This window comes from Cynocephalus volans, chromosome 3 (assembly GCF_027409185.1).
Source record: "Cynocephalus volans isolate mCynVol1 chromosome 3, mCynVol1.pri, whole genome shotgun sequence".
NCBI classification, from domain to species: Eukaryota; Metazoa; Chordata; class Mammalia; order Dermoptera; family Cynocephalidae; genus Cynocephalus; species Cynocephalus volans.
The window spans coordinates 17,190,745-17,206,480 of record NC_084462.1 but is presented as its reverse complement, the minus strand read 5'-3'; the positions used below and the strand labels follow the sequence as shown (position 1 = coordinate 17,206,480).

Below are 15,736 nucleotides of genomic sequence, written 5' to 3'. Positions count from 1 at the left end.
TATGAATCTCATCCTCAAGTTAAGAAAAAGAATAGTTCTTTTGAAAACTTGTAGACCTTCCCTAATTCTCTCTTATTATGTTTTGTGTTAGTTATGCCAGAGTTTTGTAACAATTATTGATGCTTGCTCAGTCGGCTCTGCTCCCAGGAGGTAATGGTGGTCCATCTTCCACATGCCAGTTGCACATGTTATTGTAATTACATAATTTAATTGAATATTATGAAAGCTGATGAAAAATAAATGTGTAAAGAAAGCAATGTTTCTCTGAAAACAAAGTCGAATGCTTTAGAAAGTCTCAAAGGAAAATTGCCAAAAAATTGCTGTTGAGTAAAGCAAATTGACTGTAAAAGATTAAGAGGAAAAGTTGTAAAATCTAGGAAGTTTGCAGGTGTTCACTTTAAAGAAACAAAGCTAAAAATTATGAATTATGTGTTGTGGATGTGGTTTATGCAAAAAAAAAAAAAAGGTGAAATTCCAATTAGTAGACCTATATTTGAAGAAAAAGTTTGCAGTGTGGGGAACAATTGTGTATTTTTATGTTTTAAGTTAAAATGTTCAGGATACATATATCATTTGATTCCCCAGTTAACCAACTTTTGGAATCAATTACCAGTCTTGAGTATTTTAGATAGGAAGCCTCTCACTAATGTGTTCGTTGCCCCATTTATAATGCAGATTAGTTGTTATATATAGTTGAATAAACATCATTTAGGAATGATATGATTGTTTTGTTATAAATGTTATTTTGTTATAATTAGATTTCTGTGCATTAATCTGTCTTGGGAATAATTTACTTTCTTTTTTACAAAATTTTTAGAAAGTACTCATTCTGCAGCATAAGGTTATAATCCTAAACTTTGAAAAATTATTTATTGAATAGTTATTATATTTCCGTGGTATAAAATATTTAAAAATTTAAAAAGTGATATCTCCTTCCTAGTTCTTGTCCTGTCCAACAGGAAGCCATTGTTATTTTGTTTATCCTTTAGGTATTTTTATGCATATACAAGGCAATACAGCTATGCATATATTTTATTTTATACACATGATGGCATGGTATACTCACATTTTGTTTCTTGTATTTTTATTCAGCAGTACATTTTGGAGATCTATCATATTATGATATACAAAGATTCTGCATTCTTTTCTCTTGATTTTAAACAGATTCCATTGTATAGATGGCCTGTGATTCATTTAACCAGTAATACTAAATTTTTAATCCAGCGGTCTGAATTCGGACTTTGGTAGAATTTAGTTAGACAGTTATTGTTCTGGAAAGGTATGATTTTTCATTCATTCAACTAATATTTATTGAAAGGCTACTATGTGCCAATGAAAAAAATTAGAACAAAATAAAAAAACAGTATCTTGCCATTATGGCATTTACATCTAGTTGAGGGAGAAAGGTAATAAATAAATGGGTAGGATATATAGCATCTAAGATGATACATTCTGTGAAGGATGGTAATGCAGGGAAGAGAGATAGGGAGTGAGGGTTTGGTTATGGGGAAGGGGATTATAGTTTTAAATAGGATGGGTTGAGTCAGGCCCAGCTGAAAACTTAGGTGATATTTGAACAAAGACCCAAAAAAATTGATGGTGAAGCAAGCCACATGGATATCTAGGGAAAGAGTGTTCTAGAAGAGAGATATGCAAAGGCCCTGAGGTGGATGATTGGCTCCAGTTGAGGGAGTTTTTGAGGCAGTGAATTTGAGAAACATATGCCTTTTTGTACCTCTCTTCTAATCAGGCAAACTATGTGACTAGTGGGGAGACAGACCTTTGTTTCTGTGTGAAAACAGTTATTGGCTGTGTGAGAGGGTTGCAACATGACAACATGTCTGCCGGATCATTTGCTGCCGTGTGGCCTTTGGACATGTGAGTGGGGCTGGGGAGAAGTTGGTAGGGCATCTGTGCCTGACACAGCATCTATGGGGAAAGAGTCCATGCTTTGGAAGATCTGTGAATGGCATTGTCTACTATGTGGCCAGGATGTCACAGAGCACCTGGGTATGGATGGCGAGATGACTTCCTAAGTCCCGTGAAGCTTGGGTGCCTGTAGCCTCAGGGCTGGGTGCAGCAGGTAGAGCCACCGCAGGCGGTCCCTGTCAGAATCTGGCCCAGGGCTAGGTAGGTAACTTCACAACATGGGATTAGTCAATCTTCTTTAGGAAAACAATAGCTACTTCTCCCATGTTCTAGGAACTCTATACCAGACTTTGTCTTAAGTCAGCCCTGGGTGACATGCATTCGTCCCAACTTCGCGACCGCACGTTCTCACATGATTGTGTTATGTTATCAAGAAAAACCTGGGCTGCCATGATATCCTGTTGCCCGTGTAACTTTGCAGACATGAATGTCTATTTGTTTTTGGTTTTTAGCATCAAGTTTTTTGCTGTCTAATGTTTTTTATTCCTGTTTCTGCATGCTTTTTTCACAAACATGCCCTGAAGAGAGAGTCCATCTCATTTGAGTTGTGTCCCTCCCTTCCAGTTGGGCTCTCTTGGATGAAGCCCCAGCCTCAGTAGTTTTGGGCTATAGTCATAGGCCCTGTGGGTTGCTATTCTTTGGAAAAAGTAGTACCTTGGAAGAAAGCTTGAGGTTTCTTATTTGTTAATTGTTTTTATGGCTGTTGCTATTTCATTCATTTTAAACATTGGAGTCCTCTGGATTCCATTTCTTTCAGACTCAATGAAACTGGCACTTTGGGCTTCAACAAGAGCCATGGCATCTGCTATTAGAAACCTCAAAATAGCTGCTGCTGGGGCTGGAACTGCTCTTACCTCAAAAATAAATCAGTGGGCTTGACTCCCCGCAAGCCCTCTGCTATTCTGTATGCAGCTGAGTTTGAGTCAAAATTCAGCTGCAGATTGAACATAAAGACTTTTTTCCCCTTGAAAACCCACCAGTTAGAATTAAAAAGGCTTCGCAGCTGAAGCCAGAGTTTTCAACAGCAGATGTCACAGCTTGGGCTGCAGTTGGAACTGTCACTTTCCTGTCATCTCCAAGTTGGAGGCTCCTGAGGCCCTCGGTTGCCTTCCACTTTGTAGCTTGTGAAGTGCAAGTTTTAGAATGGACTATCGGGTGTTATTTTTAGGCCGTAATAATACTTGGCATGACTCCTTCTAGTTGCAAGCACTTAGCTAATCCCCAGAGCACCCTTGGTAAACATCTCTGAGTAGCTTTAACCACACAGGTCAGGAGGTTTCAGGAAAATAAACACTCTTCCTGGCAGTTGGAGGTATTTGGGCCTCTGGTCTTTGATTTGATATGTGGTGAAGGCTGCAATTGTTTAATAATACTTCATGATTCAACAGCTCTTCAAGAACTTTCCTCTTTTCTTATGTGGAGCTCATGACAGGCGGGTGGTGGCAGATCTCTGGCTTTTTCTTTCCACAGATCAAGATCAAACCTGATTCTTGAATTCTAGGGCTTCTCATGATTCATCCCCCGCCTCCTTTTCCAGATGTCCTTTGCCTGGTGTCCTGAGCAGTGCACTGCAGGTGCCTTGTCCCTGCCCAAGCAGGCACTGTGCTCCTCCCAGCTGGGTGCTTCTAGTGGCATTTCCTGCACATCCTTAGCATGCTATGTTTTTGTTTTTGTTTTCCTTAATATTTCTTAGTTTTTATTTATACATGTAATATATAAATTCTCATAATAAGAAATTTAAATAATTCACATGAAGTTAAAGATCCCTTTGATTGCCACCACTCATTCCAGCTCTTAACATGGAGGTAACCATTGGTATAAATTTGGGGTAAATCTTTCTAAATTATATTCTATAAATATAAGTACACATATTTTATTTATCTTCTTCGTACCTAGAAATATGAGGTTGTATGTGCAGTTTGGTAGATAAATGGAATCGAACTGTCTGTACCTGAGCTGTTTCCTGAGCTTGACTGGCTGGCTCATTTGGCCATCCTGCTGGAAGGAGTGTCTTAGTTGGCTCTGGCTGCTGTAACAAAATTCCACAGACTGGGGCTTTGAGAACAGTAATTTCTCGTGGGTCCAGAAACAGGAGGTCCAAGGTCAAGGGGCTAGCATGGTCACTTCCAGTGAGGACCCTCTTCCTGCCTTGCAGATGGCTGCCTTATACTGTGTGTTCACGTGGCCAGGAGAGACTCAAAGCAAGCTCCCTGGGTATCTCTTCTTATAAAGGAATTAATACCATCATGAGAATCTCACCTCATGACCCCACCTAACCCAGAAGCTCCATCTCCAGATACCCCTGGGTGTTAAGGCTTCAGCATAGGAATTTTGGGAAGACACAGTTCAGTTCATGGCAGAGTGCTCTGGACAGTAGGATGTGAGTGGCTTGTCCCTGTGCCTGGTGCTGGCCAGGGCACTGCTCGTGGGTCTTATGTTACCAAGAAGCTTTTGAATGAATGAGTGACCCTCTCTGTGGCCCAGAGTCAGCATACCCTCTTGGATTTGCCCCTTCCTCACTCCTGTGCAGTCATCTGCACACTCCACAGCATCTCCTGTGCTGACCTTTAGTCTGAGAAGTGGCAGCACGAGAGCATTCAAGATGTGGAGGGTGTCCTTACCTCTGTGTCTTTGTGGTTAGTCTTCAGACCCCTGTGTCTTGGGGAGTGTGTGTGGAAAAGACATGTGTACATGAGTGTATTATGTACCTATGCATGCATGTGTTGGCCTCTCACTCTGCCTCCCAGGTCAGAGTATTGGGCTTGGAAATGGCTTTGTGTAGTCCCTCGAGTGCCATCCACTGTGCCCTTTTAATGGCATTGTGTGTGTGCCATAATTTATGAGTGGTCTGAAGATGTTGGACATATGGCATGAGAGTTAAGAGTAGCCTCCGAACCAGGAGGCCTAAGTTTGCATTCCGACTCTTCAAGTTATTGACTGTGCAACTTGGGCATGCTGCCTGTCTCCTCTGTACCTCAGCTTCCCCATCTATATAAAATGGGAGTAACACTATCTCTTACCTCACAGGGCTGTTGAAAAGATTAAAGGGCCTTATGTATATAGTGTGCTTTCAGTGACATCTGCCCCATTGTATGCAGTGTTTTGCAATTATTATGATTTTTGTCTATCATAAATACTTCCACGAACAATGTAATTTGTACCCCCTAGAGTTGTATATTGGAACATCCCTGTTTATAGCAGTTTTGCCATCGTGTTTTTATGTATTTGTATTTTTTGGTATTGTATTACTTATTGTTTTGAAGGAGATGTTCTAGTATCTATCAAATTGGCACAAAGTCTAGTAATCTTAAATAGTAGCCAAAGCCATGAAACGATTTCAAGTGTTCAGAGTTTTTATAGGTAAATCTCTCTGCCATGTCTTCTGGGATTCTTCTTTAGATTTGGACCAAGTTCTGGAACCTGATATTTGCCCATTCCATTGATAGACAACCTTAGAGAATGTTCTTTGTCAAATGTATAGTAGATGGTTTTCTTGATGGCATAAAGAATTATTTTTAGTAACTTGCCATGCAGATTATATGATCATTTTACCGCTTAGGTTTTTTCCCTCTCTTTTTTGCAAATGATCAGTCATTCTAAAAGTAGTTGTGTGTAAGAATCACCAAAGAACTTGTTTGCAGATCTTGAGTCCCACCTTGAGGGATTTTGATTCAGTGGATTGGGGTGGGGCAGACTGGAGTTATCCCAGATGATTCAAATGGTCCATGGTCACTAGACCTCCCCCACCCCCTTGTATGATACCACACACCATGAAACCACATGCATCCCACTGCCCTGACCAGAACCTGAATATGCCCTTGTATGTTCCCCTGTGCTTTTTGGTGTCTGTGGCAACTACCTGGCCAATTCTCTTTGCCTAGCATCAGATTTAATGGGCGTATAGGATCCCATCTTATGGCTGTGAGGACTTATTCATTTATTTTCTATTGTTAAGCATTTTTTTTTTTAATGTTGTAAACAATGCTGTGGAGAATGTAAAATGATGCAGCCACTATAGTATGGCAGTTCCTAAAAGATCTAGCAATTCCACTTCTGGGTGTATACCCAAAATAATTGAAAACAGGGTCTCAAAGAGATATTCCTATATCTGTGTTTGTAGTCCTGTTATTCACAGTAGTCAAAGGTATAAACAACTTAACTGCGCACCTGCGGGTGAATGGATGAATTGAAAGTAGCCTCTCTGTGCAGTGAAGCATTATTCAGTCTTCAGAAGGAAGGTCTGATGTGTTACAGCATGGGTGAGCCTTGAGGACATTATGCTAAGTGAGATACACTAGTTATAAAAGGACAAATACTATATGAGTCCACTTGTGTGTAGGACCTAGAGTAGTCAAATTCACAGATACAGAAAGTAGAGTGGTGGTTGCCAGGGGTGGGAGAGTGACTTGGGGCTTGATTAGAGAAATCTTAAAGGAAATGATACTTTTCTGTAGTTTGAGAAGGAGCTGGCTATGGGAAAATCTAAGGAGGAACTTTCCAAGCAAAGGATTAACTAATGCAAAGTTTCGGGGATCAAATGGGGTTGATGCGTTCAAGTGACAGAGAAAAGGCCAGCATGTGGCTTGCATGAGGGAGGGGTCCTAGAGGCCCAAAGTCTAGGATTCGCAGTATGTCAATTTTAGGTTTGGTTTTAAGCAGGATGTGACAAGACGTATCTTCTGTTAGAGGTCCTGGTTAAAATGTGACTGTTAAGTGGCAATCTCTGACTTCAGCAGAGGCCTTGGGGATGGGGGTTCACATGATCGACCTGGGGCTGGACAACCCCTCTTGGATTCAGCTGCCTAATGACCAGTGGCTGCTCACTCTCTGTGCAGGACTCTCCTTCCATGGAGTGCCTCCCTTATTGGTATAGCTGGAGTCACAGCCTCCTCGACCAGTGTAGGGGTCACTGTCCCTCATTCATTGATGCAGTGGTCATTTCCTAAATGGAGCTCACACAACATAGACCCCACTTCCTGCTCTCTGTGTGGCCCTGTGTTTGGTGTGGTGGTAGGTGATGAGAAAAACAGGGATGGGTCCTCAGGCCTCAGGGTCACATGCCACTTGCACTCCAAGCCAGAGAGAGAGCCTTCAGCTGCATGCTCTGTGTTGTGCATCTGGGAATGTTCACATGGCCACTGGGCATTACTTTTCAACTCTCAAAGAAATTCTTGATGCATGTTCTGCTGAGTTAGAAGATACAGTTCAAAGTGAGGCTCCGTGCTGCTCACTAGTGGAGTGGACTTTGCACCTGCCATTTAACATCTTTATATCTGTTTCTTCATTTAAGAAACGGAAACAATAAAAAACAGGGCTGTTCTGAGTGTTAACTAAGACAGTTAATTTGGAGTCGTTTTGAAAATTATAAAGCATTATATGTATGGGGATCCATTATTATAACTCTTGTTGTTATATGTGGGTATATTGAAGGAGAAGTGAGGAAAGGAAAATACAACTTTCTGGGCTCCTCATTTATGCCAGGCTCTTGGTAGGTGTTTTTAAACATTATTTCATTTCTTCTGCATAATGACATTATTGGTTACATATTATCCCTATTTTTACAGGTGAAATAAAATCAAGCCTTGTAAAAGTAATTTGCCCAGTGTTGCAGAGCTGGTGGGCGGGCTAGGGTTGAATCCAGATTGTGATGAGTGCATGCTGCCCTGAAAAAGGGGCCACAGGAATGAACTCATCCTGGGTCTCTCAGTCAGCAGCTACTGACATTGTTTGGGCCTTCTATTTTGTATGCAGAATTAGGTCCACTTCCAGGCAACAGCTGGAACTGAGTGTGTCTTCTTTATCCCTCAGGACTCCGGAAGATCTTTCCAGGTTCGTTGTTGAGCTGCAGCAGAGAGAGCTTGCCCTGAAGGACAAGAACAGTGCCATCAACAGCAGGTAGGCCCTGGAGAGTTGGGGCCAGTAAGAGAGTGTGCCTACCTGGCTCGCTCAGAAGTAGATGTGCTTCACCGTCTGGTCTGCCTTAGTCTGAGATGGTGGGGCAGCAGGGGTTTGAGAGTGGAAGCTGTGGTGCTGAGACTCAGCTGAGGGACCATCTTGCAGTAATTCTGACAACCTGCTGAATGCCATTGGGTCCCTGGTGCGTTGGCTTCCTGATGCATGGGGCCTCTTCTGGATCAGGAGCATTCTCATCTTTCTGGCCATGTGTGAGTTCTGTGTGATCTTGTCATGGTTTAGAAACTTGGTCCCTGGCGGGTAGACTCGTGCCCTCAAGGGAGGACTGCAGAGAGTATCCCAACAGTCCAGATGCCGTAGACAGCAAACAGCAAAAATCTCACTTAGCAGGGAGCAAATCTGTTCCATAGCCAGCAGAGGTAGGCAACTGCATGGCTTGATCTAGGTTTTCTACCTCCTGACACAAAATGTGTGGTGTCTTTTCCAACACCTCTCCAGCTTTGACACCACTGGGGATGTCCTGTGATTCAATTCAGTTCTGACCCTAACTGCTCAGAGTTAGCACAGCTCCACAGGCTAAGGGCTTGGTGCCACAAGACTGCCCCCACTTCAGATGCCAGTCACAAGTATTGGGTCCCCAGGTTGCCCACTTTTGTTGAGCTGCAAATTCAGGGGACCCCATAACCCCCCTCCTCAGGTTCTGTAATTTGCTGGAATGACTCAGAGAACTCCGGAGAATTCTGTACTTACTATTAATGGTTTGTTATGAAAGATGCAGCTCAGGAAGAGCCAAATGGAAGTGAAGCATAGGGCAAGTCATGGAGAGGGACACTGGGTTTCCATGCCTTCTCCAGGTGCACCACCCTCCCAACACCTCCTTGTGTTCACTGACCTGGAAGCTCCCTGAATCTTGTTCAAGAGTTATTACAACTCAGTCTCCAGCACCCCCTGCCTGCTCCCTGGATGTGGGTAGGTGGGTCTGAAAGTTCCCACCCTCTAATTGCTGGTTTTTCTGTTGACCAGCCCCATCATGAGGCTATCTAGGGGGTCCACCCAAAGTTACCTCATTAGCCTAAACTCAGGTGTGATCAAGAGGTGCTCTTTGTGAATAATAAGAGACTCCTATCACTAAGGAAATTTCAAGGATTTTACGGAACCAGGGACAAAGACCAAATATCTACAGTCATTCCTCAGTATCTTCAGGGGATTGATTCCAGGACACTCTCCCCCTCCCACAAGGACACCAACCTGAGGATGCTCAAGTCTCTGATATAAAGAGATGTAGTATTTGCATATAACCTGTATACATCCTTCTGTATACTTTAAATCATCTCAAGATTACTTATAATACCTAGTAAAATGTAAATGCATTACACTGTATTTTTTATTTGTATTTTTTTTTTTTATTGTTATTTTTTATTTTTTCAAGTATCTTCGATCTGTGTTTGGTTGAATCTGTGGTTGCAGATCCTGCGGATAATTGGCTGGGTGCTCAGGCTGGTTTCTCTCATGGCTGTGAGGGTGCTGCCCAGGTTTAGGTGTCACATGAGAGGCAGAAGGAGAGGCCTCTTTCTTGGATCTCTTTTCTGGAAGAGACATTTTCCAGGACCCACACTGCCAGCATATTCCCCTCATGCCTCATCGGCCAAACCTGGGTTGCCTGCCTGCCCCAGACTGGGTACTGACAGAGAAGATGGAATTACTGTGATAAGCTTAAACTAGTCTGATTCATTGTTGCATCACCCGAGGCAGGTGGGCACCAGGAAAGGCCCTGTGGTTGTGACCACAGTGGGCTCTGCACCCTGCATGGGCTGACCCACGGATAGGTGGGGTGGGGTGGGGAGAACCAGCCTGTTTGCTGTAGATTATCAAGCTATAGCCTCATCCTCCTGTCGAGGTAGCATTTTAATAATTTATTAGTAGCCAGAGGAAGAATTTCTTATTTTGGGGGCTGATGTCACTTTGAAAATTGGCTTTTAGAAGCATCTGGTTATGTTGGACATAATCACGTCAATTTACCTTAAAACCCTCAAATGATAAAGATTGCCTTTGGCTTTCAAAGCCATTGTCAGATGAAACAGGCATTAAAAGTGATTTGAAATTAAAGCTTTAACATTTTGCCAGGCAATCCTTTTCATTTTACTTTGAATATGAAACGGAATGAACTATTAAGGGAAAGGAAACTTGTCTGTATTTTTCTCCCACCCAGTGATGAGGTACTTTGTAAAATTATTTGCTTTGACCAGTAGCAAGGAGCAAGACCAGTCTGAGTATCCAGAGAGCCACAAGGAAGGAGAAGTTCCTGTCTGCACATTCCCCTAATGCCACCTTCACTGTGGTCATAAATGCAGATTGCACCAGCGCATCTTCTTTGGAGGACATTGGTTTGGGAATGGAGTCCCTGCCTCAGGGAGCAGCCAGCCCAGTGGGCAGGTGGCCTTCCTGACTCCTGGATTGTTGCCTGCTTCTCAGGCCTTTGGGTTCCCCCTGAGAGTCAATGTAGTTTCCCTGGAGCAACGGTGAGCCTTGGGGCATCCTGTGGAAGTGTTCAGTGCTTTTCCCTCTTCTATGAAATGGCTACTGTAGTCCCTAGTTAACAGGGTCTCAGGTAGCTGAGGTGAGGTCCCAGTACTGCCCTTACCTCACTTGGAAGGTGCCTGGGAGGTCAAAGGGAGAGGCTGCACTGAAATGCCAAGGTGGCCTTTTGTGCTGTGGCTTCATGTGGGACGTGGGATTTGTTGCTCTGTGTTGGTTTCTTCAGCGAAGGTGCAAGTTCTAGATGAGGCTGGCAGACGTTACTGCTGCCCAGCTTGTGAGTCATGCTGGAAACAGTGCCATTGGGATGGGTGAGTGGTGAGACACAGGCAACCTTCAGGCACTGAATTTGGGGACTCAGTTCTGTCTCATCAGCAGGGTCTGGGGAGCAGGCTGGGCCTCCACCATGTGATGTGGGCACTTTTCTGACCCTCTCGTCATCTTTGCTGTAAAGTGCTTTAAGTAACCGGTAGGCTGCTTGAGGTCTAAACCCGCTTTAGTGTCGTGCCTAGGAACTAAGAAGTCCTTGGATGGTGGTGCTGCTGCTTGGTGGGGTGTGGACACTTCCCGACAAAGGCCACCTGGGACCCCTTGTGAAGTGTGGGAGTCTCAGCACACTCAGGGAGATGAGGGAAGACTCCTCTCATCCATGTGCTGATCACAGACTTTGTGCTTAGGGCTGAGACTCCCAAGGGAACGACGTGCCCTGCCCTTTCATTCACTCCCAGGAGACAGACCCCAGGATGGCGGTGGCACTGGTGGCACTGGCTGTGGCAGTTGGGATGTGAATTTTTGCCACTTTTGCCCCAGCATGGTGTCCTGGGCTGGCTGCACTGGCCTTGTCCCCTCGATTGTTTCTCTCAGGTGGTGAGACTCCACCACTGTTCGCTGTGTCGTTGTGTGGTGAGGGCCAGGGAACCTCGTAAGATGGAACAATTGGTTGCATTGTCACAAATCTTTTAAAGGCAGTTGAACAGAAATTCAGATGAAATGAGAAGGAGGTGATGTGGGAAAAGGGTCAGAACAAGATGTCAGGCCAGTCCCGGCAGGCTGTGGTATAGATCCAGGGAGGGCATCGCAAGGTGGGGCTCATTAAAAAAAAAGTTACAAAGGGTCAGTTTTGTTTTTTTCTCTTTAAAAGTAATTCCTCGTCACATCACAGAAGAACAGATCTGTTCCCACCTGAGATCACCGTGTCACAGGGCCTCTTCTAGATGTTTTCCCAGGTCTGTGTGGACCAGTGGGCTTATGCTCCTGTGCACACACAAGTTGTTGTCTGCTGCTTGTTCTGAGCGTTTGATGTGTTCATCTTTCTCTGCTAGTAAATGTTTGTTACTTCATTTTAGTAGCTTTTTAATATGGTATTGCGTGGCTGCCCTGTACTTTAAAAGCCCAAAGCTGGATGTTTTTTTTTCTCTTCTTCAATATTGGTCTGTTATATACAATGCTGTAGTAGACTTTCTGTAGCATAATCTTTGAACATGTTTCCTTAGGGTGAATTCCTGAAATGGGCTGGCTGGGTCAGTAGTGTGCATATTTTCAGGAATATGGCCTGTAAAAAACAAATAGTGCATATTAACCTATTTATTGTACCACTGTGAGAAGTATAAAGACAGTGCCAGTCTTGAGACAGACTCACCTGGGTGTTGTATAATTTTCCTCCTTTGCTGATTCCATGTGTAGAACACAGTACTTCTTCCTGCAGTTGCTTTCTCAGTGACTTGGTTTCTGTCACTAGAATGTGTCCAGCACTCGTGAAGCTGGAAGCCAGAGTATGTCAGCCAGTTCTATAGGTCTCTCTCCTTCTCTGAATTTTTACTGTTGGTACCTTAGTTTAAGTTTTCATCAGTCTCTCTCCATAAATATTGCAATAACATTCCAGGCTATCTTAGGGAAGAACCTGGAACTCTTCTAGCAGGAAGAGTTTTGAGTAAGGGATGGCAGCTAAGTCAGGATCTGATCCGAACTTTGTATGAAACAGTGCGGGAAAAACCGAAGCATCCTGCACTGCACAGATGCTGAATTGACAAGCCATCACCTGCCTCTTTTTGGGAAGATAAAATGCCATCATACCTCAGTGTCACCTGCTGGGCCACCAATCAGCCTGGAGTGAAGAAAATATTTTCGTACCATTGAGTTACAGCTTTTGAGCCCTTGTTACTGGTAAATCATGGCTCTAAACTCTTGTAAGTTGTACTGAAGTTTTTTATCTCTCTTAATGTTTTTGGTTCCTTAGGACTGGAGGCTGGAAGCCCAGTGGTGGGACTTGTGCCTCATCTTTATCTTGGGGCTGGTGTTTTTAGAGGTAAGAAACTTCCAGAGCCCTTCCAGGTGGCAGGAGGTGGGGGACTTACTGCTCTCAGTAGGTGGTGAGGAATTCATTTGTTAGCTTTATGCAGGCTTACTCAAGCACTGCCCTGGAATCTCCTTATCTCCAAGTGGAGAGAGTGTCTACCTGTAGGGGTGTTTTGAGGATTACTTGAGATGACATTGATAATGCACTTGGCATACAGCAGCTGTCTAATCCTCATGACATGGCGGTGTGATAAGAAGAGTCCTTGGGCTGGTTGTCTAGCCAGGGGTTGGGGGAGAGTTGCTGGTGGGCAAAGGGGCAGCTTGTGGAGCATACGTAGAAAGTCCTTCGAGGAGAGCTGAGTGTTCGCTTGCATTTCAGTTAAGGGGGTGTCATAAACCATCAAGCCAGGCTTTCTCTGTGTTTTTCCATTTCTTCTTCACCCTTGGATGACTCACAGGGCATCACTGATCACTGATACGAATATCGTCTGTCAGTGTCTGTCTTCTTTTACCTTTGGACAGGAATTTAATTATAGTACAGGGGAACCTTGCCTTTCTTTTTTGCTGCTCTAGCCTTGTTTTTGGTTCCTTGAGTCTGATGATTTACCTCCTGGTTATGGGGCTGAGGACAAGGCAAGTTATTCAGAATTGGTGGACAGATCCAGGCATGCCCTCTGCTCACTCTTTTCCACACAGGGCTCAGCAGGGGCTTGCCCTGTAGTCTCCTTTGCCATCGCTGGGCACTTGTTAGTGTCCCTGGGGTCCCAAGGACCCAGGCACCCCACTGTGTGCCACTTCCCCAGCTCTGCTATTGGGAGAGCTGGGAGCTGCTGTGGCTGAGTCATTACAGGAGGCTGTCTGCATTCCTTCATGGCTTAGACCGTGGCCTCATTGTTACCTTTCAGACTCTGAAGGGTAATGGGCTGACGTGCTCTGGGTGATGTTGAAGATCCCCCTTTGACATCTGTTTCTCTACCTCAGTGAACACCCCAGTCATGAATCCTGCATGGCTCAGGCTGCCCTGCCTGTGTACAGCCTCAAGTCCCCTTCCTTGATGCTGATTTAAGGTAGAACTGGCTATAGAACTAAGCAGACAAAAGCCTCTGATTGTCAGGGGCACAGACGGAGCTCTTTGCATCTCGGTCTGACTTGGCCACTCCAACTGGCTGGGCCAGGACTCTTCTGGGCTGATGGTTCTCTTTGTACAATTAGCCTTCAAGTGCTACCTGTTCAAATGCAGAACTGCACTCTAGCTCTGAGCTTCTCTAATCACTGCAATTTGTTTTGAAGATCACATTTTGCTGCCTCTGGTCTCTAGATATTCCAGAAGAGCCCTTGGCCTAAAGCCAGCAGATTGACAAGTCCTGAACACATGGAGTTGTGGTCTTCCTTAGACGTCCTGCTTCCTGGTGCTTTGGCTGGGTTGCTCCCTGGGAGCTGGGCCTGGCCTGCTCCATCTGATGCTGCCATCCTCAGGTGTCTGGCAACATTTGGAGGAGATGAGTTCTCATTTAGTGAAAGGGACTCAAGAATAAGTGGACGAGATGAGTAGTCATCACCCATGTCATCTGTCACAGAGGTGGTGCACTTGGTGGGTATGTTTTCCTGGCCTCTGTCTGACTTAGACTTCTCTGTTGCCTCCCAATGGTGAGCTGAGGTCAGCATAATAGTCATGATTCTTAATATGGTTCTTTTCCTGCTGTTTGTACCAAGCATTTAGACCATCCTTTCAGACCATCTTGGAGTAGTATAATGAGGCCTTGTCACCTTGTCATTTGGTGTCTGCATTGAGTTATAATGCTCTTGAGCAGTCCAGAGGCCGGCCAGCAGGGCCCATGAAAGGTGCACAAGATTCATGATGGCCAGGACGTACTCTCTGAATTTGAGTGGATCTCATGCCGTGCCTATAGTGCTGGTGGGTGGTGGTTGAGAAGTTGTCACTGGCTCTAAGCATAGGCTGCCTGTGTTCAAGTCTTGGCTCTACCACCAAGTAGTTCTTTGTCCTTAATTAAGTAAAACTACCTCTGTAAAGCATGTAGAGTGTAACACAAGGTCAGCAAGTTGTTAGCTAGTTGTAATCACCATGGTTGTTGTCATGTTCATCTTTTGAGGTCACTGGGAGGTATGACTTCTGAGAGAGTTTAGAACAGGCAGTGTTGGGCCGAGCCCGTGGCGCACTTGGGAGAGTGCGGCGCTGGGAGCACAGCGACACGCCCGCCGCGGGTTCGGATCCTATATAGGAATGGCCGGTGCACTCACTGGCTGAGTGCCGGTCACGAAAAAGACAAAAAAACAAAACAAACAACAAACAAAAAAAACCCCAGCAGATTCAATAAAAAAATACTTGTTAAAAAAAAAAAAAAAGAACAGGCAGTGCTGATTTTTCAGTGGGCTCCATAAAGGGGTGAGAAGATATGTCTCTTGTTTTTGACCAGTGACGATGATCAGAAGGGGTTGGGCTGCAGATAATCTGAAAGGTAGATATGATGGGATTTACTGTGGATAGATAAAGTGGGGAGAGTAGAGCCAGAGATGACCACAGCCTGGCCCTGCTCTTGAGCTGGGCTGCCTCCCATAGCTGCATGTGCCCCAGCAGGGCAGGAGCAGGCCTTTGGGGTTGTCAGTGACGTAGACAGGGGCCTCGTCATATTCGTTCGACTTTTGGTGCCAATAGATGTAAAATGGACTTTGGCAGAATGTGTCAAACCAGCCTGTGTCTAATGGGTTGTCTTTATGCGTTCCTCAGTGGGTGATCACCACAGTGCATCTGTCCCAAAGATGTGGCGGGGCTCAATCTCTGTGAGCTCTGGGCTGGTCCTTGGTGGCACTAGGCCAAGCTGAGCTCCCACAGTGGGTACTGGTTGTGTATCCCAGTGTGTTGGACCTCAGCAGTCTTGGTGTGAATGGCCCTGTTTAGGACCATGGAGGAGGACCCCAAGAATACATGTGCTGTCTCTGTCCAGATGTGGGAATGAAATGACCCCTAGCAGACTAAGTGGAAGAGGGTCAAGGTCTCACATTTGTAGCTTGATCACCATAGCTTCTATTTACTGGCGGTGGGATC

At 44.7% G+C, this 15,736-nt stretch overlaps 1 protein-coding gene across 2 annotated transcripts in view; it reads left to right on the top strand.

Annotated features, from left to right (window-relative positions):
- MAD1L1 (mitotic arrest deficient 1 like 1) overlaps positions 1-15,736 on the top strand; it is a 461,087-nt gene that overhangs the window by 70,487 nt on the left and 374,864 nt on the right. For both annotated transcript variants that reach the window (XM_063089903.1, XM_063089902.1), the window contains exon 10: positions 7,738-7,824. In XM_063089903.1, coding sequence (XP_062945973.1) covers positions 7,738-7,824 — 87 coding nt within the window. The remainder of the gene's footprint in view (positions 1-7,737; positions 7,825-15,736) is intronic.